The sequence below is a fragment of the Hemibagrus wyckioides genome, linkage group LG06 (genome assembly GCF_019097595.1).
Source record: "Hemibagrus wyckioides isolate EC202008001 linkage group LG06, SWU_Hwy_1.0, whole genome shotgun sequence".
NCBI lineage: Eukaryota > Metazoa > Chordata > Actinopteri > Siluriformes > Bagridae > Hemibagrus > Hemibagrus wyckioides.
Genome location: NC_080715.1, coordinates 41,001,605 through 41,025,494, shown reverse-complemented (window position 1 = coordinate 41,025,494; position 23,890 = coordinate 41,001,605). Strand labels below are relative to the sequence as shown.

General features: G+C 40.2%; 4 protein-coding genes across 15 annotated transcripts; 1 reads left to right on the top strand and 3 right to left on the bottom strand.

The window, feature by feature from the left end:
* Positions 1–46: 46 nt before the first annotated feature.
* LOC131354316 (tripartite motif-containing protein 16-like) lies at positions 47–7,277 on the bottom strand. The gene is made up of 6 exons (XM_058391822.1): positions 5,072–7,277; positions 4,696–4,791; positions 3,773–4,006; positions 3,406–3,565; positions 3,109–3,162; positions 47–2,834 (listed from the first exon to the last, which is right to left on the bottom strand). The coding sequence occupies exons 1-6, from the start codon at positions 5,759–5,761 to the stop codon at positions 2,302–2,304; spliced, it is 1,767 nt and encodes a 588-aa protein (XP_058247805.1). The 5' UTR covers positions 5,762–7,277; the 3' UTR covers positions 47–2,301.
* Positions 7,278–7,425: 148 nt separating this feature from the next.
* On the bottom strand, positions 7,426–11,358 carry LOC131354329 (E3 ubiquitin/ISG15 ligase TRIM25-like). Of its 8 annotated transcripts, none has more exons than XM_058391839.1 (7): positions 11,174–11,358; positions 10,758–11,041; positions 10,254–10,361; positions 10,077–10,169; positions 8,528–8,687; positions 8,268–8,306; positions 7,426–8,039 (listed from the first exon to the last, which is right to left on the bottom strand). In XM_058391839.1, the coding sequence occupies exons 2-7, from the start codon at positions 11,022–11,024 to the stop codon at positions 7,501–7,503; spliced, it is 1,206 nt and encodes a 401-aa protein (XP_058247822.1). In that variant the 5' UTR covers positions 11,025–11,041; positions 11,174–11,358; the 3' UTR covers positions 7,426–7,500. The 8 variants fall into 8 exon arrangements, with proteins under 8 accessions (XP_058247822.1, XP_058247820.1, XP_058247821.1 ...); XM_058391837.1 differs by having other exon boundaries at positions 8,268–8,309; positions 11,174–11,355; XM_058391838.1 differs by having other exon boundaries at positions 8,268–8,309; positions 11,178–11,355.
* Positions 11,359–11,490: 132 nt separating this feature from the next.
* LOC131354333 (RNA polymerase II-associated protein 1-like) lies at positions 11,491–20,630 on the top strand. 5 transcript variants are annotated; one of them, XR_009204739.1, is made up of 5 exons: positions 11,614–11,834; positions 11,913–12,060; positions 12,499–12,641; positions 14,165–14,928; positions 20,476–20,630. XR_009204739.1 is itself a non-coding variant. In XM_058391850.1 (4 exons), exons 3-4 carry the CDS (start codon positions 12,607–12,609, stop codon positions 14,631–14,633), a joined length of 504 nt encoding a protein of 167 aa, XP_058247833.1. In that variant the 5' UTR covers positions 11,491–11,606; positions 11,913–12,060; positions 12,499–12,606; the 3' UTR covers positions 14,634–16,936. The 5 variants fall into 5 exon arrangements, 4 of the variants coding, with proteins under 4 accessions (XP_058247833.1, XP_058247834.1, XP_058247832.1 ...); XM_058391850.1 differs by lacking the exons at positions 11,614–11,834; positions 20,476–20,630 and adding an exon at positions 11,491–11,606 and having other exon boundaries at positions 14,165–16,936; XM_058391851.1 differs by lacking the exon at positions 20,476–20,630 and having other exon boundaries at positions 11,614–11,793; positions 14,165–16,936.
* LOC131353868 (tripartite motif-containing protein 16-like) lies at positions 18,265–23,731 on the bottom strand. The gene is made up of 5 exons (XM_058390941.1): positions 21,258–23,731; positions 20,889–21,122; positions 20,615–20,712; positions 19,475–19,526; positions 18,265–19,427 (listed from the first exon to the last, which is right to left on the bottom strand). The coding sequence occupies exons 1-5, from the start codon at positions 21,330–21,332 to the stop codon at positions 18,846–18,848; spliced, it is 1,041 nt and encodes a 346-aa protein (XP_058246924.1). The 5' UTR covers positions 21,333–23,731; the 3' UTR covers positions 18,265–18,845.
* Positions 23,732–23,890: the final 159 nt, after the last annotated feature.

Genomic DNA, 23,890 nt, shown 5'->3' with positions numbered 1-23,890 from the left:
ACTCTAACCTCTTGTTGGTTCATAAAGGATTTAAACATACTGTAGATAATTGAATTTAACTGTTTTATTGGTAAGCTATAAAAATGACCAAAATAATCTTAATTTACAATTTTAGTTACAATAATATTATTGTATGGTATATATGGTATATATGGTATATATATATACAATATACCAGTTCACCACCTGGTAATCTGCTGTAAAATAATCAATATCTCTGTTCCCAGAAAGCGAATTGCTGTAATGTGTACCATGTTACTGCTAACAGAAAATCTATGTAGATGTAATAATAATAATAATAATAATAATAATAATAAGATAAAAAACAGCTCTTACAAGTAAACACATACACCCACCAACAAAAAAATAGTGATCATGTAAAGAAAAGGGAAAAAAAAGCTTAGAAGACTTATCAAGCTAAATTTAATCTCAGGCAGTTTTTAAGGTGTCCCTCAAGACTCATACTGTTCTCCATTCTGTTTACAGATTATGTTTTTATTCTACCCCATTATTCACCACATTTCACAGGTTTACCTCAGAACTCAATCTACTGCTCCTCTGCTCTTATTCTATAATATATATATATACAAATAAAAAATAATCCATTAATAATCAATTAGCCATAACATTAAAACCACTAACAGTTAAAGTGAATAACATTGATTATCTCATTACAGGATTGGGATACCTTACATGGCAGTTGAACAGGTAGTTCTTAAAGTTGTTGGAAGCAGTAAAAGTGGGCAAGTGCCAGAAGCCAAATGGCCAAACTGTGATGCCTCGATAACTGGGTGAAAGCACTTCTGAAACAACAGGTCTTTTTGGGTGTTCCTGGGATGCAGTGGCTAGTATCTACCAAATGTGGTCTTAAGGCTTGGTCACACTACAAGACTTTAACCGTCGGCAGATCGCTTTGCTGTTCAGACTACATGACTTCACTTCAACCTTTTTGTCCTTGTGGTGTTCACACTACGCGACGCTTCGTAAATGATCCACAAGAGGGGCTCGCACACCACACCATCTGACAACAACTCTCGTCACTCAACGCCGTCCCCAAACCACGTTTTGTCACGAAAACACACGCGACAGGTGGATCCGGAAATGACGCGAGACTTTCGGTAGAGGTTTGTTTTGAAAATGGACGTCGGCAGGAGTCTCGCTCTAAATAAATGTTAATTTATTAAAATAAATGTTGTGTCCACACTATTTTTGAAGCCATGTTGCTGCTGCTGCTGCTTTTCTTCCGGTGACCTCAACTCTGTTGACTTGCTCTCTCATTGGCTGGAGGTCGTAGCTACAACTGACACCACGTGATGTGGAGTCGGCCGACCGTCCCAGATATTTAACATGCCAGATATCTGGATTTTGTCAGCGACGCGTCAGCGAGCCTCTGTGATGCGTCCTTGAGTAGATCACACATAAAGATTGCCGAGCGCTGATCACCCTCTGATTTTCCCACGATCACAGACCGATCTGTCGGCGAGCTCGTTAATTTGCAAATCGGGCTTAAAATCCTGTAGTGTGAACTAGGCTTTAGGAAGAACCTGGTGAACTGGGTCATGGATGCCCAGTGCTCACTGATCTGATCTCACAGACGAGCTACTATGGAACAAATTGCTAAAAAAGTGAAAGCTGGCTCTGATAGAAAGGAGTCAGGTCATCACTGCTTGGTGTGTACAGAACTGCAGAGTGATCAAAGTGACCATGATGACTCCTATACACCAGCAAAAGCTCTTACAGTGGACATCAGAACTGGACCATTGAGCAATTGCTGAAGGAGGCCTGGTCTGATAAATCATGTTTTACTTATACATCATGTGGAGGCTGGTTGTGTGTGAGACACGTAGCTGGGGAAGGGATGGCACCAGGATGCACTATGGGAAGAAGGTGAGCTGGCAAATGATCTGGGCCGTGTAAAATCCTGGTATTCACATGGAAGTTGACATGTACCAAAAAGCTTAGACATTGTCAGACCAAGTACAATCTTCATAGCAACTGTGTTCCCGAACGACAGTGTCCTCTTTCAGCAGCTCCCTGCCACACTGCAGATATTGTTCAGGAACAGTTAAAGAAACACAGCACAGCTCAAGGTGTTGACTTGGATTGGTGTCAGATATAACAGCACACCTTCAGAGGTCTTGTGGTATCAAGGACTAAATGGGTCAGAGCTGTGTTGGTGGCACATAGTAGATCTACACAATATTAGGCAGATGGTGTTAATGTTATGGCTGTTATCAGTGTATCATGCAGAAATGAAAAATCTGACAATATATTTAAACACCAGAATGCACCACAGGTACATTATTTTGCATCACATAACCTGACACTTGATTCAGAATCCCAAATCCAGAACCCAGCGTATAGAGGCTGAGTGAATGTGGTGTGGACTCTGTGGAGGAGCTTCATGGTGTCAGAGACGCTGTAGAAGGACAGAGTTCCTGCACTGTGATCCACATAAACTCCTATTCTGGAGGATGATGGAACGTCAAGCACAGTCTCCGAATTATTGTGCCAGAAAGACAGAGTGGAAGATGAACACATCAGACTCCAAGACTGATTGTTGTGTCCAAACATGCAATCATTACCCCACCCCTTCCTGTTAATTTCTTTATATGACACTGAAACAAACACTTTGTCTTCACTTTTCCACTCCACCTCCCAGTAACAGCGTCCACACAGACTCTCCTTACTCAACACCTGAGCATAAGAGTCAAATCTCTCTGGGTGATTAGAGATTCTCTGGAATTTCTTATTACGTGTCACCACTGTGTTCTTCTCAGATAGAATAAAGGAACGGTGTCCTGTGTTGGGATCCAACGTCAGTGTACAGAAATCTAAAAAACAGAAGGGAAAAAAAGAAAAATGTAATCGGCCCAACATGCTAATTCAATAATGTTATTATATTGTACTGTCATGTGTACACTTTTATTTTTTTTTGTGCATTTAATGGGTTATTTAACCACCACCACCATAATAATAATAATAATAATAATAATAATACAGGTGTTCATAATTTGTCTGCTTACTTTAATGAGTTTTCTGGGAATTCTATTGTGTTTGTCTGTATGTCTCTGTGTGTGTGTGTGTGTGTGTGTGTTTTATGCATACACTGCAGCAAATCTTCTCTAGTCTGTGAAGGTAAGATCATCTGCACTCCTGCAGCTGTGGAAACACAGAAACAAAAAAAATGGTTGTTTATTATTATTAGCCAAGAAAAAAAATGATAAGTTGTTAGTCAGTTATTCCCTTTTAACCTCCTTGTTTTTTTGTGCCGCTATTGTTGTAGTCTAGTAGTGTTTGAAATAAAACAGTAGTCGTGGCATTTTAATTTCTACCAATGATGATAAGAGTGCAACAATAGCAGGAAAAAAAATCAGGACAACGATGCAGGTCAATTTTTCTTACCGTGTTCAGGGATTTTGATAAAATCCTCTTCACAGAATTCCTCGAGTCTCTTTTTCATATCAGATAGAGATTTCCCCACTCCATAAAATGAGGGATGTTGACTAACAATGATGCTGGGTGAGTCCTTACATCCAGAAGCAGCACAAAGAAACTGGAAAGTCTACAGAGAAAAAAAAAAACAGAGAAGGAGAAAGTTTGGCTATTAACTAGAGCTAACAGAATGCACTGCTACTATTTGTGAATAGGCATCTTGGGAGGTTTCTGAGATACTGCTCACTCTGTTAAGAGTATAATGAGTGTTACCTGGAGGAAGTGGATGTGATCATGTGTGTGTGTGTGTGTGTGTGTTTCAGACAGTGAGTGTTACCTGGAGGAAGTGGATGTGATCATGTGTGTGTGAAAGCTGCTCCAGCTCAGTGACTCTCCTCTGAAGATCAGCAATCTCCTGCTCCAGTTGCTCCAGGAGTCGTTCAGCTCGACTCAGTTCAGCCTTCTCCTGAGCTCTGATCAGCTCCGTCACCTCCGAGCGCTTTTTCTCCATGGAGCTGATCAGCTCATTAAAGATCCTGTCATTGTCCTCCACTGCTGTCTGTGCACTGAGCTGTTAGGACACACACACACAAGATTTACACAAGAGATCCATTTAAATGGACATGATAATGCTATATACCTATGATGAACCTTTAATATGGATTATTAATCTGCATACTGAGTACTGAATACACGAAGTTTAAAGACAGAACTTCATAAAGAGATTTTGTCATTTCCTGTCTAATTGATATAATGTGCCATGACATGGATTAATCTTTTTCATCCTAGAGATTTCAGTTTCCGCTGAACTCGTTTTGATGGTGGCTTTATATAGTTTGTTACCATTACCATTCGCTCTGAATGTAATCTACTTTGATCAAAAAGTGCAGGATCTTTATTGGTACCCCAAAGAATAATGACTATATCAGTGGGTTGAGCTTTCTCTTCCAAAGCACACAGTAATGCAGCAGTCTTCCAAATCGTGTTTGGGAATTTGTTAAGTCAAACATTTGTTAATAAGCTTTACTTCTAATTGAAGGTGCAGATTTGAGTTATAACATTCCCTCACCACCTGTTCTCTCTCTCTCTCTCTCTCTCTCTCTCTTTACTATTAATTGCTTCCGAGAGAATAGAAAGACATCATGGAAAAGGAAAAAGATGGAAAAATATATATGTGATTATACAGACAGATGTCTATGTCTAGTTGTGCTTCAACTGCAGTACATTTTCTTAAGATCTTTTTATAGGTTCTCTATGCACCTTAAGATTGTTCGCAGCCTGTTTCAGCTCCTGCACCTTCTTCTGCTTCTCCTGGATTCTCTGCTGGGATTTCCTCTGCTCCTCCTTTAACTCACTCTGTGAACAAATACAATATCTTTCACTGTTTATGTATTATGAAGTTAGTAGGTGAAAATCAACTGCAATAGAATAATTTACCATTATTCTACAGATCTTTGACAGTCATGTGATACTATAAATCTGTATTGTTGGAATACGGGTGTTAGCTGATCAAATGTTCACTGACTGGTCTGATGACTTTACAACAAAGAGTGACTTTGTTTGTGAATAACAAATCTACAACCCTGTTCATTGTTTAGTCATTTTAAAATATAAAAAATAATATTACAGTTCTGACCTGTTTCTGGTTTCTTTCCGTTGCAGTTGAAACTGTATTGTGGTCTTTGTGTTCATGCATTGAGCACAAAACACAGATGCATCGTTGATCAGTACGACAGTAAATCTCAACCAGTTTATTATGCTGAGAGCAGATCTTCTTTTGTATATTTCCAGAGGTTTCAACTAACTCATGCTTTAAGAAAGCAGGAACTTCATAATGTGGTTTCAGATGCGTTATACAAAAGGAGGCCAGACACACCAGACAGGACTTAATGGCTTTGTGTTTTCTCCCGGTGCAGAAATCACACGCCACATCTCCAGGTCCAGTGTAACAGTGAGCAGGAGAAGCAGCTTGGACTTCAGTCTTCTTCTTCAGTTTCTCCACCACTTCAGCCAGGATGTTGTTTCTGTGTAGCACCGGCCTTGGAGTGAAAGTGTCTCTGCACTGAGGACAGCTATAAACTCCACTCTGATCCTCCTGATCCCAGCAGCCATTAATACACACCTTACAGAAACTGTGACCGCAGTGGATAGTCACCGGATCCTTCAGGAGATCCAGACACACTGGACAGAGGAACTGATCCTGATCTACTGAAATACTGGCCTCAGCCATTTTCCTGAACTCACACGTTATAGTGTCATTCAAAGTTAGCTCTGAAGTAAGTACTTCTTGTGTGTTATGATATAGAACATGGGTGGAGCTTGACATGGGTGGAGAATAAAACTTTTCTTGAATGCCATCCTTCCCAAATATTTTGGCTGGGAGTGTAGGTAAAAAGGCACAGCCCCAAAAAAGCAAATCAATTATAAAATACTTGCATGGAAACAAAGGCAACGCTGGCAATAATGATGATAATGACAAGAACGATGATGATGATTAAACCAGAAAGCATGTTGATGAACTACAGGGTTATATTTTCCTTGTGTCATTTTGGCTAAGTGGTTTTGAAACAGTGTTGAATAAAGTAGCAAATTACTGATTATTGTCCGCTGATCTTTTTCAGTCTTTTCTATATGTTACTTGATTTAACTGCAGCTTCAAATATCATGAATCAGTTTTTTTAAGATCAGTAAAAGCAGTAAAAGATGATAAACATGAGCTTAATATACCTGAGGAATGTATAAAAGACATTAGACCCTTGATGTTGGGTAACATCTGCCTAGCTAAATCTGTCAACACAGATGGAAATCTACTAGGGCCACAGGCTGTCAGTTGAAGCTCATGCTATCTTTTAATCCTTGCTAACCTAAAAAACAATCTAATGGTACTAAATGATACCGGAAACTAGTTAATGCTTTGTTTTGCCGCTGTGTTGGACAAATGTAACATCCTCACACTCTGCAGGTTTCAGTAAGAGAACAAACAAGCTCCAGCTAGTCCAGAGTACTTACTAGAACCAAACAGTTTGATTAACATTGGTTCCCAGTAAAATTTAAGACCTAAAGGTTTTTTAGTTAAGTAGTAATTGTAAATTGGATAAATAAATTGGAAGTTATGCTGCTTAACTACTAAAAACTATATCAGTCTTAGATTTTATGATTTTAAAATTTATGCAATATATATACTGCTGAAAAAAATTAAAGGAACATTTTGAAAACACATCTCAAGATCTCAATGGGGAAAAATATCATGCTGGATATCTATACTGATATGGACTGGGTAATGTTAGGAACGAAAGGATGCCACATCATTTCATGGAAATGAAAATCATCAACCTATAGAGGGCTGAGTTCGAAGTGAAAAAATGATGCAGCAGGCTAGTATATTTTGCTGAAATTTCATTGCAGCAACTCAAAATGGTACTCAGTAGTTTGTATGGCCCCCATGTATGTATTTGTATGCATGCCTAACATCAGCGCATGCTCCTAATGAGATGATTGTGTACTGGGGTATTTCCTCCCAGAACTAGACCAGGACATCACTGAGCTCCTGGAGAGTCTGAAGTAGAACCTAGTGGTGTCAGATGGACCTAAACATAATATCCCAGAGGTGTTATTTTGGATTCAGGTCTGGTGAGCATGTTGGCCATTCAATGGTATCAATTCCTTCATCCTCCAGGAACTGCCTGTGAAACCTCTGTAGGGTCCAGGTATCACCTCATGCTACCAGTAGTGACACTGACCCTAGCCAAATGTAAAATTAGTGAAAAACAGTCAGGAAAGTGAGTATGGAAAAAAATGTCAGTGGCCTCCACCTGTAAAACCATTCCTGTTCTGGCGGTCTTCTCATTGTTGCCCATCTACATTTTGTAAATTCCATTAACACTAAAGCAGCTGAAACTGATTAATAACCCTCTCTGCTTCTTAACTGTCCAGATCAATATCCCAGGGATTTAATTGACTTGATGCTATCTTCTGATTAAAAAGTGTTCCTTTAATTTTTTTGAGCAGTGTGTGTGTATATATATATATATATTCTATGATTGATGTAGTTTTATTGTTTCATTTTCACATTTCTTTTGGCTCACATAACCTTACAGTTGATCCATAACAGCGCAGCCAGAACCCAGCGTATAGAGGCTGAGTGAATGTGGTGTGGACTCTGTGGAGGAGCTTCATGGTGTCAGAGACGCTGTAGAAGGACAGAGTTCCTGCACTGTGATCCACATACACTCCTATTCTGGAGGATGATGGACCACTGAGATCAGTATTAATGTTGTTGTGCCGGAAAGACAGAGAAGAAGGAGAACATCTCAGACCCCAGGACTTATTGTTGCCTCCAAACCAACCCTCATCACCCCGACCTTTCCTTCTGATGCTTTTATATGAGACTGCTATGTACACACACTCCTCACTGCTCCACTCCACCTCCCAGTAACAGCGTCCAGACAAAGTCTCCTTACTCAACACCTGACAGTAGTCGACAAATCTCTCTGGATGATCAGAGTATGGCTGATGTTTCCTACTGTCTGTCACCACTTTGTCCTTCTCAGACAGAATGAGAAAGCGGTGTGCTGTGTTTTCATCCAGAGTCAGATAACAGAAATCTAAAAAAAAAAAAAAAATGGGACTGGGTTAGATAGTATGTACTGATTATAGAATATACTGTACCCTGGAACAGGTTAAGACTCTAATAAAAATGTATTTAAATGATTAATATTATTTTACTGTTTTACTTTGATGTCTACCAGGAGAAACCCATGCTTGTTGGTATGAACTAAACTAAAATATGTGTCTTGTGTGTGTGTATGTGTGTGTTTGTGAGGTACACATACAGTTAAGAAAGTACTCTCTGCTTGGTTCTGAGGGTACAACTGCTGCAGATGTGGAGACACAGAGACAAAATATTTTTCATTATATTCTTTCTATCACACTTTAGTAGTCACATTTTCTGTGTGTGTGTGTGTGTGTTCTTGCATTTTATGACAGTATAGAACTATGGTAACAAATGCAAACAAATAAAGCAGTTAATTGCCTAAAAGTAAATTTGTATAAATATTCTTTAATATGCATGTTGAATTAGAAAGTCTCTCACCACGTTCAGGGATTTTGATGTATTTCTCCTTGTGGATTTCCTCGAGTCTCTTTTTCAGATCAGAGAGAGATTTCCTTAATGCATCAAATGAGAGACGTTGACTGACAGTGATGCTGGATGAGTCGTCACGTCCAGAGGAGACACAGAGAGACTGGAAACTCTACAGAGAGAACAGAGACATCATGGAGAAGGAGAAAGGTAGAGAAATATACACATGACTATATAGACAGGTGTGTGTGTGTGTGTGCATGCATGTGTGTGTAATACCTCAACCTGCAATGCCACCAGAGGAAGCTCTTGCCCATATACTGAGCCACTTCCAAACTCTCATATCTCTCAAAGTTGGACTATTTCATACCGAAACACTGGTCTTCTACATCATCTCCTCCCGAATCGAATCCCATTATCATGGGGTTCCCCTGGCTCCACCTACACAACTCTCAACTCTCCTGGCAAGACAAAGAACTTGTCCAACTTGTTCAGGTCTCTGCCTGGCCCACTGCCTCCAGTAGAAATGTACCCAAACAAAGTGAAAGCAGTGACTGAGTGGCCATTACCCTCCAATGTAAAGGAACTACAATGATTCTTGGGGTTTGCCAACTTCTATAGACATTTCATATGGGACTACAGCTCTGTGGCACCCCTGCTTACCACACTTCTATGGGACAAACCTAGACGTCTGCTCAGGACAGAGAATGGCAAGGCTGCTTTATGATGGCCCCGATCTTAAACCATCTCAACCCAAGCATACCATTGCTGGTGGAGATCTTAATGCCATAGGGACCCAAGTAAGCTGTTTCCATGTACTTTCCATTTATGGAAACTAACCCCCAGAGAGGCCAACTATGACATCAGGAACCGGGAACTCCTGTCCATCAAGGAGGCATTGGAGAAGTGGCAGCAGTGGTTCAAGGGAGCAAAATGTTTTCAGATAGAGGTGCCCAATTCACCCACCGGGTCTGGAGGGTCTTTTATGAACAACTGGGCATTAACATGAGCCTGACCTCGGGCTACCACCCTCAGTTGAATGGACATGTGCAGATGCTTAACCAGGAACTAGGCCGGTATTTACAGTCTTCCAGCAATTGGGAACAGCAACGCAGAAGGGACTTCTTCGCAAACATCTCAACTCACAAGGCCACCAGAGGGAGCCCTTGTCCGAGTACTGAGCTACTTCTGAGTTAAGGTCACTTCCAGGGTTTTTGAACATTTAAACAGCGTGCATGCTAGCATATAACGTGAAGTATTGTTACTCTCACTGCTTCCCGGGCCGTTTAATTGTTTCATTGCATTTGTTTGCCACGGACAACAACCAGGGCTTGTTTTCTCATTTTCTGATTATCTCTTTTTGTGATTTGGATTTGTTTGCCGATTTCTTCTGCCTGTTACCTGACCACAGTTCTTGGATTGCATTTTTATATTGTCTATCTTGGATTAATAAACTCTGTACATGGATTCTCAGCACTCAGCATCAGGAACTTTATTTCAGTATGTTTCAGACAGTGAGTGTTACCTGGAGGAAATGGTCATGATAGTGTGTGTGTGAAACCTGCACCAGCTCAGTGAATCTCCTCTGAAGATCAGCAATCTCCTCCTCCAGTTGCTCCAGGAGTCGTTCGGCTCGAATCAGTTCAGCCTCCTCCTTAGGAAGGAGATATGCAGGCCATTTAACCCTAGATCATTTGTTGTAATCATGTCATATTGTGTGTGTGTTATCACTGCTCACCTTTATAGTGTCCACAGCCTGTTGCAGCTCCTGCACCACCTTCTGCATCTCCTGGATTCTCTGCTGGAATTTCATCTGATCCTTGTTTAACTCGCTCTTTGATAAGGACTACATTTCACTAGTTTAAATTTCACAAGTAAATGTAATTTGCCTGCTCTTGTTAAGGAATGAATATTTTGTGCCCATTCCTTGACAAGTAGAAGCACAGGACGGTTGCATGTACTTGCACGATTTGTTTCAGTGCTCAGTTGTGACTCTATTACTCTCTTTGATAAATGTTTAACCTTGTAGTCTATATCAGAGGGATGGAGCATAACAAAGGTTTGGTGGCTTTCTTTTATCTGAATATATTTACCAGTCAATGATTAAATAAAAAAGGTGTGTTAGAGCAGTTAAATCACCAAACCAGACTGGAAACTTTGTCTCGCTGCTATAACTGACTATGCAGCTGAGTCTAGATAAGATAAAAGGACACATACTACTGAAAAAGATTTCAGTTCTCACCTGTTCTTCATTGTTATGGGGATGGCAGATGTTTTTCAGTTTCCCAGCCAGCAAGTTGTTACTGCATAGAACGGGCCTTGGTGTGAAAGTTCTTCTGCACTGAGGACAGCAGTAGATGACTTCCTGATGCCAGAAGGCATTAATACACACCTTACAAAAACTGCGACCACAGGGGATAGTCACTGGATCCTTCAGGAGATTCAAACAGATTGGACATTTGTACAGGTCCCCAGAAAACTGGTCTGCCAAACTACGCGCCTCTGCCATCTTTCTGCATTCACACACTGAGAGAGAGAGAGAGAGAGAGAGAGAGAGAGAGAGAGAGAGAGAGAGAGAGAAAATAAATTTCCTGCTTCCTACCTCCCTCTATATATATGTGGGGTGTGTGTGTGTGTGTGTGTGTGTGTGTGTTTTACCTACGAAAAAAAATCGGTGGCGCTTCAAAGACAGGGCAGTAGTGCTGGACTCTAACTGCAACACACAGTGTGTGTATGTAAAAAGAATTTTCTCTTAAGAGTGTTTAGATCTGCACTTAAAGAGCTGATATACTTCAGAAAAAATACATATGTTAAAAAAGTACACTAACCACCTTTCGTCAAAGTGCATTTTGACAGTTCTAGGTGAAAGTTCATCCAATCAGAACGCGTTGTGACAGGAAGTCCCGCCCCCCCATGTCATCCAATCAGAACGCGTTGTGACAGGAAGTCCCGCCTCCCTGTGACCAATGAGATTCTTCTATTTTCCGGATATCCCGCCCCACTTCCCCCTTCAACATGCTTCAGGGTGTGTGCAAAAGTATTCGGACAGTGCGCGAGGGTGCGTTTCACGCGGCCGTGTCTTGAACTTACGGTGTGATGTGAAACATTTTATTAATAACCTTTCTTTATTTTTTTTTTGTGAAACGTAAACGGTTACAGGCAAAAAGAGGATTAATGGCGTATCACGGGAGTTTTTTTTTTTTTTTTAAATAACTCTTGAACAAAGTTACCGCGGAAGAACTATCACCGTAGATCTATCTAAAGTTGGATTGCATATAGTAATGATGCTGCTGTGTATTCTCAAGTGTAGTTTTTAAAGGTGCCAAAATCAGTGATATCGGTTTGAAAATCATTAACTTCCCTGAGCTAATGATGGTCTATGCCTGTGTCTTTGTAGTTCAGCGCTCTTATCCTCTCGGACCCCGTGCTGACTTAACCTGACGTCTTGTGCTGGAGCAACACCCTCAGTGTCTCATTCCAGTGCCTGGATTTTACTCCATGAACACCACCTTCTCTGTCTGATACTCCGACTGGCTCATAGACTGGTACTGCAGCTCTTATACAGGCACACATTTGTCTTTCTAGCCTTGTAAAAACCTTAGTGACAGAATTTGTAATGTACCTAATTAATGCCATGCCCCTTTTTTATTTTTTATTTTTTTTAAGCTTTTGTCAGTTCTCAGCCAAATATCCTCACAAATCCTACCCTTCCCTCCAAGACTCAGAAACATGCCCACACCCACAGACTCACCAGCTAGTCATTTAACTCGTAATACTGTGGGCCAATTTATAACCTGCCTATATTAGTTTTTATGATTCTCTGCTTTCTAAATGACAATTTCAATATTTATCCTAACGTATTCTGGCTAAATTAAAGTGTAGAATAAAGTGTTTTGGAAGTACAGAAGAAGCATGTGTAAGCTTGTGTGTCTATATTAATTCAATACTTGTTTATGTCTTTCCCTTGTCGCCAAAATTTTTAGGTTCCTGCTTACCCGGAGCTGAAGAAACATGCTTGACTTTTTCACCAAGTTTCCTTGGCTTTGCTCTCCTGGCTGTCGCCTGGAAGTGAATATCTGGCACATGAGCTTATGTCTACTATGATCTTCAATCAGGACCTCTTTCCGTGAGTTTTATTTAAATTTTTTTTTGTTAGCGATTAAGTGCCTCACTTTATGTAGCCGGTCTTCTGAGCAGCGCTTCCATAACCACCATTATAACCGACATTATATAATCAAATTGCTAGGTAGCTGCAACTTTTCATATTTATCTCACAGTAGTATTTTAATGCTTGTAACACCTTAGATACTTTTGCTGAAATATATATTTGGTGTTTCAGTGTATGTCGTACTACTTTGCCCTGTTTTTTTGCCTGTGAAATTGGAGAGGATTGAGTAAGCGATTCAGTACAACGTGCTGAAGATTTTCCCATTCAGCTGTAGCTACATCCTGTTGGTGTTCTTGGCTGTGGCTTGCCAGCACCTACTAAATTCACTAATAGAAATGGTGAAGAGAAACTTGCATCTCGTGCAGTCATTTCTTTTACTCATGCTAAAGCATTTATGTTTTTAGTTCTCTCGCAGCATTCTATATGGAAATTTGAGCAAGGCTGTCATTTTTCACTTGACAGCTGCACAAGACATCAGGCCTTGTTCGTAATTCGAAACATATTTTCATTTCATGTAAAGTCACTGTATCTGCTGCAGTTACACAACTTTTTCACAAGAGAGCAGCGAATTATACTTATCGTAGCGGACATTATTCCTAGCAATCATTCCAAATCGTTTCTACCGTCTCTGTGCTCACTCGGTAGGTTTCACAACATGGTTCAGAATCGTGACACGTAGCCAGTTTATGGTTTTAAATAATAATGTTTAGAATGTAGGGCTGTTTGATTTATTTACCAAATTATGTATGTGAGTAAAGTATTCATGCAGTGGGGTCCAATAGTCTGGGAACACAAGCAAAAATGTTTCTGTTTTCCAATCTTTTCTATTCTTATTACAGATAATTTAATCAGCAACAGCCTGATTGAAAAGTAACATCTTTTAAAATGTTCATATAAAATATTTATATGAATATTAGAGTTAGTCTTTTGTATTTCCCAGTTTTGCTTTAATGACACTGTGCACTCAAGCTGGCGTGGACTCCACAAGTTTCTGCAAAACCTTATGATCCATTTTGGATTAAATCTATCGGAGTGTCTTCCGAACAAACGCCTCAGTAAAAGAGATCATACATGAGGAAAATCTGACCTTTTATGCAAAGCAGTTAACATGATCAATATCACACATTCTTTTGTAGATTTATACAGGGACCTAGAAATAGTGCAGAATTTAGAATAATGTATTATTAAAAATATCGAATTTTTTTTTGTTATAAATATTTCAAAATTGGAAAATGATCTGTTCCAATTTTAAATGGGGAAAAAAAAAAAAATCAATGTGGTCTCAGACTTTAGGACCCCACTTTAATGTTACATAATAAATAAAAATTGATTGAATGGTTAAAATGGAAGCATGTCTGATATTTTGTGAAAATCTGACAGGTACTTCTGGGAAGCAAGCCAAACAAGTGCATTTTTAAAAAAAAAACGACATAAAGTAATAAGATAGAGATATTTAGTGTGACTCAGTGTGTTTTTTGCAGTGAGGCTGGTAGTGGAGGTCCAGAAGCAGCGACCCTGGCAGAGCTGCATCTTCAGGAGATGTCTAGTCATTCACCTAGCCCCGGTCTCCTCCTCCGTGATGCCTTTACCCAGCTTCCCTCAATCCGTGCCTGCTACCTCACCCAGCTTGCCTACCTGGAGCCTGCTGTGATCACCTCCCGTGAGCGACACCTTGGTCGTAACCCCTGGCTTTCATCTCAGCTCCTCCCTGAGCTCTCAGGCCCTTCACTGCCCTCTGAGTGGGCCTTTCTGCCTCTCATCAGCCTGTACGAGCGAATAGGAGTGTCTCAGGGTGGTGGACTGCGGGCCGAATCTCTACCTGCTGGCTCAGTGCAGTCGCTTACGCATTGCCTGCAGTGGCTTCTTGTGCTGGAGAGCTTTAGGGAGCGAGCGCTGCAGCTGGTGCCACCTGTGGCCAAACTGGCACGTCTGGTCTATGTCTTCCTCTAGTGATATCTTTCTGGAGGGACCAGTGAAGGAGTTGACATGGGCACTGCTGCGTGGCCTGACTAGACCTGGCCATTTAGAAGCTCTGGACCCGAGTATACCGCCTCCAGGCTTAGCCTCCTTCCATGATCTTTACTCCGCTCTGCTGGCTCAGTACGAGGCTGTGTCCTTCGGCGACTCACTCTTTGGCTGCTTCATACTTTTGCCACTTCAGAGGCGATACAGTGTGTCGATGAGACTGGCTGTGTTTGGCGAGCATGTCTCAATTCTGCGCTCACTTGGGGTCTCACTGGAGCAGGTGAGGACCCACTGCTCACTCATATAACTGTCATGTGATGAGATGGAATGCAGTGAGGTAGTCCTACTGGATATACAAGCTCTATTTCCATCTACATGTGTATAAGTTTATGAGCAAGGCCTTGTTGGGTGTTTCAATGATTATTAAGTTTAATATTTTTTATATATTTTTGGTAAAATATATGAATCTGAAATCCGCAAAACCTGATGAATGAAGCCCATCTGCAGAGAGGAACAGCTATAGAAAGCCTTAATTAATATCTAGGTTTTTTCTGCTACATAACATTTGATCTTGTGTATAACTTTGTTTCCTATGCAGATTTGCCAACATCTTGGGTTTTGCCACGAAATTTTAATTTTTTAAGACAATCCTAAAACATGTTTCCACTTTTTCAGAAATCAGACCAAATGCAAATAAAATTCACATGACAGAAAAGACAGTTGACTGAAGTTCCAGCTAATTTAGTTTTTCCAGTGAATTTGGAAGTTTCTATTGTGAGGCAGCAGAAAACAAGACATCGGGACTGTGGTCAGTTTTATCTTTGGCTGTTTGGCAGTACATTGGTGGTCCATTCCGTTTTATAAATAAAATGAGTTATTTTATCGCAGCAAGTCTGATTAGTCATTAGACATTTTTACTTTGTTTGGATAACCTTACACAGAACTTTAGTGTTTGAAGATAAGGCCTTATCTTATTAGATACCTTTAAACAAACACTTGGGGCATCACAGAGAACAGAAATGGGGTTGATATTATAATTGACTTTGAACATTTGTGAAAATGTTGTTGTTGTTTTTTTTTATACATTTGTGTTTTCTCTTTTTAGTTACCTTTTAGCATTTAGTTTTATCTTTTTAGTTTTAATTTTTATTTAATTTTTGTAGTTCATTACGATGGATAGAAAGGGATTAAAATCTTATATACCAAAAGTAAAATTGTCCAATCAGCAATATTTTTTTCTCTAGGTAGATACAGCCAAGTGTGTTCAAGGACTTTTAAAGTTGTGCAGGGACATTTATTTAAGCATAATTGTAAAGTGATAGGGGAATCAATTACGTTTAGCTTTTTGAGAGGGAGTTTGTTCGGAAATATGTCTCACTCTAGGATCCTGTTCATTTATCTGAATCAGTAAGCACCTTGTCAGTGTTGTGGTGGATCTGGAGCTCATCCTGGGTACAGTGGGAATAAGACCAGAGACAGGACACACATTCACACGCTCATTTGCACATGCTTTTGGATAATACTGTCAATACAGAAATATATACATTTTATTGGAATTACTGCCAGAACTGTTGTCAGAGCCATGCTACATATTTTAGGCTGAACTGTAAATCATATTTAATTGTTGTTAAATCAACGCTTGAAAACTACTGTTATTTTCAAGGACTATGGTGAGGTCGTGTCAAGGATGAAAGGAAAGCATGGGTTACAGGATGGAGGAGGTGTTGTGGATGTTCTGGCACACTCATTTAAAAGCTTTTGTATTTCCATATTCAAGATTGTTCTTGTCATTTATAGGAATTATATTAACAGCATCTCTGTGAATTTCTAGAAACATACAGGATGTTGCATTTTCTATACGTATTTTCAATGTAGAGATGTATCTGTTTCATAATATTGAAAAAGGTTTTTATATTCTGTGCTTAATCTGGGAACTCTCCTGTGCCAGGGTCAACCACTTAATGATTCAATAATGTTAAAAGTGCAACACTGGCATATATCACTGTGTTCCTATTAACCAACAGATTTCTGGCAAAGGTTTTTTTTTTCGGGAAGCTGCAGTTGATGCAGTAAATATGTCATGAGTCGGAGGATGCTGAGATATTTTTTTTTTGTCTGAATGAGAAGAGTGAAAGGGTCACACTGGAGTTACTGTAGGTAAAAGTTACTGTTGGTGTGTGTGTGTGTGTGTGTGTGTGTGTGTGTGTGTGTGTGTGTGTGTGAGAGAGAGAGAGAGAGAGAGAGAGAGAGAGAGAGAGAGAGTTGGGTCGTTGACAATACATGTAGAGCCAATTACAAGCTACAATTTCCAGATTGCTGTAGCTTTTTGAGAACCAGCTAATAAAAGTAGATGTCATTTAATAAATGTAGCGAGGCCATTCCTCGCACAACGGATCCGACGGCGGTGTCCGAGTACGACGAAGACACGCGCTGCTTTTCCACGGACCCTCTTTACCAGAATCTTGAAAAATCGATATAAGGGTCTCGTTGATAATAGAACTCCCGTGATACGCCATTAATCCTCTTTTTGCATATAACCGTTTACGTTTCACGAATAAAAAAATAAAGGTTATTAATAAAATGTTTCACATCACACCGTAAGTTCAAGTTCGGCCTCACATTCCCGCGGCAGGCCTCGCGCACTGTCCGAATACTTTCGGCCTCACATTCCCGCGGCAGGCCTCGCGCACTGTCCGAATACTTTCGGCCTCACATTCCCGCGGCAGGCCTCGTGCACTGTCCGAATACTTTTGCACACACCGTGAAGCGCGCGAACGGAACCACGGTGCGCGTGAACGGATATTCAAAAAATTGGAAAGGGGGAAGTTGGGCGGGATATCCGGAAAATAGAAGAATCTCATTGGTCACAGGGGGGCGGGACTTCCTGTCACAATGCCTTCTGATTGGATGAAGTTTCACCTAGAACTGTCAAAATGCACGTTGACGAAAGGTGGTTAGTGTACTTTTTTATGTTGTTTAATACAGGATATTATATTTCTCTTTTCTGGTGATCACTTAAACAAACAAACGTAATAAATGCCGAAATGGATTCTTAGCTGTGGCTGCTGGAGTTTGTGTTGGATACTAGGATGTGCTGCTTAAAAAGATCTTTTATCATTTCAGAAGTTTACATGTGTTCAGTGTTAAAGTGGCATTTCACAGTGTTTTTATTTCTTTAAAATCCCAGATGTGAGCAGAAAAACTGACTGTTTTCACTATTAACATGTTGTCTCCTAGTGCCATTAAAATAAGCAGAAGCCTGTTTCTGAACTATTTTGTTAAATAATTCAGACTTTGCGATATTAGTTACAGAAATCTACGAGCTAATGAATAATCCTGTTAGGTTATCACTGCAATTAGCTATAGACTCTATTTCCCATGCTGCACCGTCACTTACAAACAAGGCTGCTCCATTAAATAACTCCCAACTGTGATGAGCAGAGGAATGACCTGAAGAGGGCTTTCATTATAATTAATCTCTGCTTTTAGACAGGAAGAAAACACTTAAAAGGGCTCCCAAATGATCCTTAAAAAGTCTTCATTAAATTTTGTAAATAAAAATGTAGAAAAACATTGACTCAAGCATGCAGGTCAGAGCATAAGGATGAGGGGTTCAGTGAGAAGAACTTACATCTAGGTAAAATAGTGGCAGTGTGGAGCTGGACGAACAAAACAATAATGATGCATACTAAAGTGTTCATGTTAATTATTTTTTATTTCCTCTGATATCATACATGTGTCATAAGAGTAAGAGTCTACTGGCTAAACAATATAATACTGTGATATATCAGTAAAATCTTCTTTTAGAGAAAGGATGTGTTAACTTGATAAGAAAAGTCAGAATATAAATAATTTATTCTGGAGCATGGGTGTCGCTAGGCCCCTAACATTTCTACTCAGCCCCCCTAAAAATTCTGTAATAAACATAAATTTCATATGAAAACGGCGTCAGACTTCGGCTCCTCCCCATCTTTCAGCCCGTTCTTCAATCCGCAGAGCGAGGATCAGAGGACAAGTGTGTGTGTGTGTGTGTGTGATCAGGAAGACTCGTATTTGGCTTGTTCAGTACTCAAATGTTATACACATCTATGCAATACAGTGGAATGCTGCAATAAGTTTACCATCCTACCCTGTTAGTCAAATGTTTATTTTATTTTATTTTTTACTATTATACTCTCATGTGGGGCCGAGACCCACTTAAATGAAAATCCTAGAATCGTCCCTGTCTGGAGCACAAAATCTCACAGATGATCTTAAGTCGAGCCAGAACCCAGCGTATAGAGGCTGAGTGAATGTGGTGTGGACTCTGTGGAGGAGCTTCATGGGGTCAGAGACGCTGTAGAAGGACAGAGTTCCTGCACTGTGATCCACATAAACTCCTATTCTGGAGGATGATGGAACTCTGAGATCAGTCTTAATGTTGTTGTGCCAGATAGAGTAAGAAGAGGAAGAACACTGAAGGCTCCAGGACTGATCGTTGCCTCCAAACACACTCTCATAATCTCCTTTCTTGCTGATGTCTTTATATGAAACGGATATAAAGACATATCCCTCACTGCTCCACTCCACCTCCCAGTAACAGCGTCCACACACACTCTCCTTACTCAATACCTGTTCCCAGTAGTCAAATCTCTCTGGATGATCAGAGTACTGCTGCTTTGTCTCACTGCTCTTCACCGCTCTGTTCTTCTCAGACAGAATGAGGTAATAATGTACTGTGTTGGGATCCAGAGTCAGATCACAGAAATCTAAACACATGAGAAATGTGAACATGTTAGATCACAGGATCTGTTGATCTGGAGAGAGTGTTTCCTGTGTGTGTGCACGTGTGTTCTCTGCTGTTTGGTCCTGATGGTAAAATCATCTGAAGTGCTGCATCTGTGGAGACACAGAAACAAATCAGTGAAAGATATTATGCAAGACTGAGCTAAGACACAAACCTGTTAACTAACTGGGCCCAGGTGATATCCGTGAACTAATAATGGGGTCAGGAGGAGGTTGAGCTTGTGCTCTCTTTCTCCCTCTACTGGACAGGTCTGGGTATGACATGTTCATCAGTCTCTAAAGTTGGTTCCATGTACATAATTAATATTAGTGGCTTTCTTCTAATAAATGAACTTGTATTGTAGTTTGTTTTCAAAGAAAGACATTGAACTACCTGCATCCAGGTAGGTATGTTCTGCTTGGTCATTTACTAAAACTCCATAGCAAGTGTTTGGTCCTAGCTCCACTTAGACCTGTTCTCCTAACCTAACCCTGGTCACATAGCAAAAGCCATTTGAGCATTTCAAAATAGGCACAATGAGGCTTTCTGATCAAGATGGTTAAAAAAACAGGTCTCTTTTTTGTTATAGGTATTCCATAGCTAGCTTTTTTGAACAGCTGGTGGTAGGTTCCTGGCAAGTCACTGGTTTCACCAACTACAGTTCAGAATAGTTTTTGGCTGGTAGGTGGTGCTGTGGAATGGAAGGCTGCAGCAGGTGTTGGCTGAGGTCTTGAATATTTGGTGACACTGGTATGATCTTTGTGTGCTGGGGAATAAAAGCCTAGTCCTGTCCTTCCTAAAAACAAACATGCTAGCTGTCCCTGTCCCTGATTCTGGACCTGCTGTATCATGACTCATTTTGTTGGATGCTCTTACAAAGCCTTTGAATTTATGTTTACTTTCTTCAATGCAACTACATAACTACAAAAGCCAACCATAAAGCAACAATAACAAGAAGTTCACATAATCATAAGAAATTATTCCCGTGTGTTTTGGGTAAAGATAGATAGATAGATTGATAGATTGATTGATTGATTGATTCATCTCTTATTCATCCCAAAGGGAAATTCACAGTTTCCAGCAGTATCCACAAAGACAGGTAATAGATAAATTCCACAACAGGACAATTTCTCTCACCATGTTCAGGGATTTTTATGAATTCCTCTTGGTAAATTTCCTTGAGCCTCTTTTTCAGATCAGAGAGAGAGATTTCCTCACTCCATCAAATGAGAGATGTTGATGGACAGTGATGCTGGATGAGTCGTCACGTCCAGAAGAGACACGGAGAGACTGGAAACTCTACAGAGAGAAAGACAAACATCATGGAGAAGGAGAAAGGTGGAGAAATATATACATGATTATACAGACAGGTGTGTGTGTGTGTGTGTGTTTCAGACAGTGAATGTTACCTGGAGGAAGTGGATGTGATCATGTGTGTGTGTGTGTGTGTGTGTGTTTCAGACAGTGAATGTTACCTGGAGGAAGTGGATGTGATCATGTGTGTGTGAAAGCTGCTTCAGCTCAGTGTCTCTCTTCTGAAGATCAGCAATCTCCTGCTCCAGTTGCTCCAGGAGTCGTTCAGCTCGACTCAGTTCAGCCTTCTCCTGAGCTCTGATCAGCTCCGTCACCTCCAAGCGCTTTTTCTCCATGGAGCTGATCATCTCAGTAAAGATCCTGCCATTGTCCTCCACTGCTGTCTGTGCACTGAGCTGTTAGAAAACACACACAAATCATAGAAGATATAAATCTCATCTATCATTCCCTCTCTTACTGGGACTCTAAATGACTGGTTGTCCATGTTGTGTGTGTTTCTAGGAGCAGCTCTGTCTCTGCTCACTGCTCACCTTTATAGTGTTCACAGTCTGTTTCAGCTCCTGCACCTTCTTCTGCTTCTCCTGGATTCTCTGCTGGAATTTCATCTGATCCTCCTTTAACTCACTCTGAGTACAATTAGTTGTTTGGTTTATTTTTATTGTAAAGTGGAACCTTTCAAAAAAGGCTTTGGAAAAGTAACAAACCCACTGACAAAAACTGCTGATCTTAAGAATAATCCCTATGAGGAGGGAATTTGTTCAGCATTACTCTCTCTTTCTTCCGAAATAAAATAAAGTTGCTGAAGGACAAGTTTCCTGGACATTCATTAGCAGTGGTAGAAGTCGAGCCTGAGTACAGATCTTTCTTCAGATCTTCACTGTACACTATTTGTATAAAAAATACACCAGACTCAAAGACTATAAGGAGACAAACTGGTCAGATCTGTTCAGGCCAGACTCATCCCCTCATGGTACAAACCTCTAGTCGAGAAACACCATGCAAGTCTCCAGCAGATGATTGTTCACTGGCTGGTAGCTGCAGGCAGACACCTGGCACACACTGACATCACTGTATGGAAATAACGTCTATTTCTATAGCCCTTAAGAGTCACTAGATCTTTTGTTTTTACATTGTTTTAGGATCCAGAGTTTAAAACAGTTAATCAAAAACACATTTAACACACACTTTACCCCTTTATATTTATATGCCTGATTCCTTAAATTAGAATGAATCGATTCTAATATGTCTGTAGTTCTCACCTGTTTTTCAGTTTTTTTTCCCAGTGCAGAAATCACACTCCACATCTCCAGGTCCAGGGTAACAGTGAGCAGGAGAAGCAGCTTGGACCTCAGTCTTCTTCTTCGGTTTCTCCACCACTTCATCTATAAACTCCTCTCTGATCCTCCTGATCCCAGTGACCATTGATACACACCTTACAGAAACTGTGACCACAGTGGATAGTCACCGGATCCTTCAGGAGATCCAGACACACTGGACAGATAAACTGATCCTGATCTACTGAAATACTGGCCTCAGCCATTTTCCTGAACCTACACACAGAGAAAGAGAGAGAGAAAGAGAGAGAGAGACTCTGAGTTTTGTTTGTTTTGTCACTTCCTAGTTTTTGTGTGTGTGTGTGTGTGTGTGTATGTGTGAGTGAGTGAGAGAGAGAGAGAGAGAGAGAGAGAGAGAGAGAGAGAGAGAAAGAGAGAGAGAGGAGAAGCACAAAGCCAGATTTCATAAATGTTCCTCTGTTACCAATTTTCTGGACAGAATCTCTTCCAGGACAAAGTAATTCCTCCAAACCACACCATATATTAAACCTTCTAACCAGTTGATTCCTGTCTAATCTTTTCCACTCGTCTGTGCACAACCTACATGCAACTCGGTGAATCTCCCTCAACCTTACGAGGGTGTTATAAACCTGTAATGCTAAAAGTTCTGCTGAAACTGTCACTGTAAATATTAAACCTGCTCCTTTGCACACTATCAGCACTCCATCTACTGCACCATCAGTGGAGCTGAATCCTTTCTCTGGAAACAAAAAGAGATGTTCCTTCTCATTAAGAACTGATACTTTCTGTCCAGGAATGAAACCATATTACAGTACTCATCTCCACCTGATCCATTCTTAAAAGTACCACTGAAATCCAGGGACTAGGGGTTGAACGTATTGAAAAAGCATCTTCTGCTCAGAAAGGGAAGTAGATTATGCCATCTGGTGCAACAATCTTGAGTTTTATCTCAATGACTCCATATAGTCTTGTGCATAGACAGTCAGGAAACGTATTACATGCCTCTAACTTTGTGTCGCTAATATTGTTAGGCATCTACTGCCCCAAACAAGCCTTATGAGCTATTTGCTAATTTTAATTTTTAATTTTTGCTTTTGTTAAGGAAAAAGCATTTGTTGTTTACAAAGTTGTTTTTAGAAAGGTGTGGTTTTGTTTCTACTGAACCAGATCTGCCATGGATCCTTATTAACAGATTAATCACCAGCTTGCGGTTGAACAGAAATAGACTAACCCACATACATTCTTAAAGTTTCTACTCCTCCTAACAGCTGAAGATGACAAACAAGCCGACCAACCAGACATGCAAACAAACAAGCAAACAGAATCTGGTTCATCTGCCATAACCAGGAGAATTCAAAAGCCGATAGATGAGTTGCAGCATGAAATTGTCAAACTTTTGAGATGTAAAGATTGAGAAGTCCTTAAAACCTGAAGCCCAAGAAGAACCCAAGATAAAGGACAAGCCTACAACACCATGGTGCTGTTTCCACTGTTGTGAAGATGGACACACTTCTCCATCTTATGTCTTCTTCATTGACAAGAATGGTCTTAGGTTGTCTGCTGACAAGTTTATTCATTAAACCAATGAGATGTTTTCTTCTTAGTTAACCAAATAAAATATGAAATGATTCATCCTAAAATCACACAATCAGCATCAGTATTTGTGTATGCGGAATTCAAGTTTCTCCAACCTGATAGATACATTAATACATAATAAGAATTTCTGTAAGCTCTGTTTATAGTATTACAGAACAAATACTGTCTTAATTGAGTAGAATATATGAATTATATCTTATTTGTTTAAAAGACAATGCTGTTAACATTTAGGGGTTGAAATCTTTTACACTGGTGTATGAGATAGAGGGAGA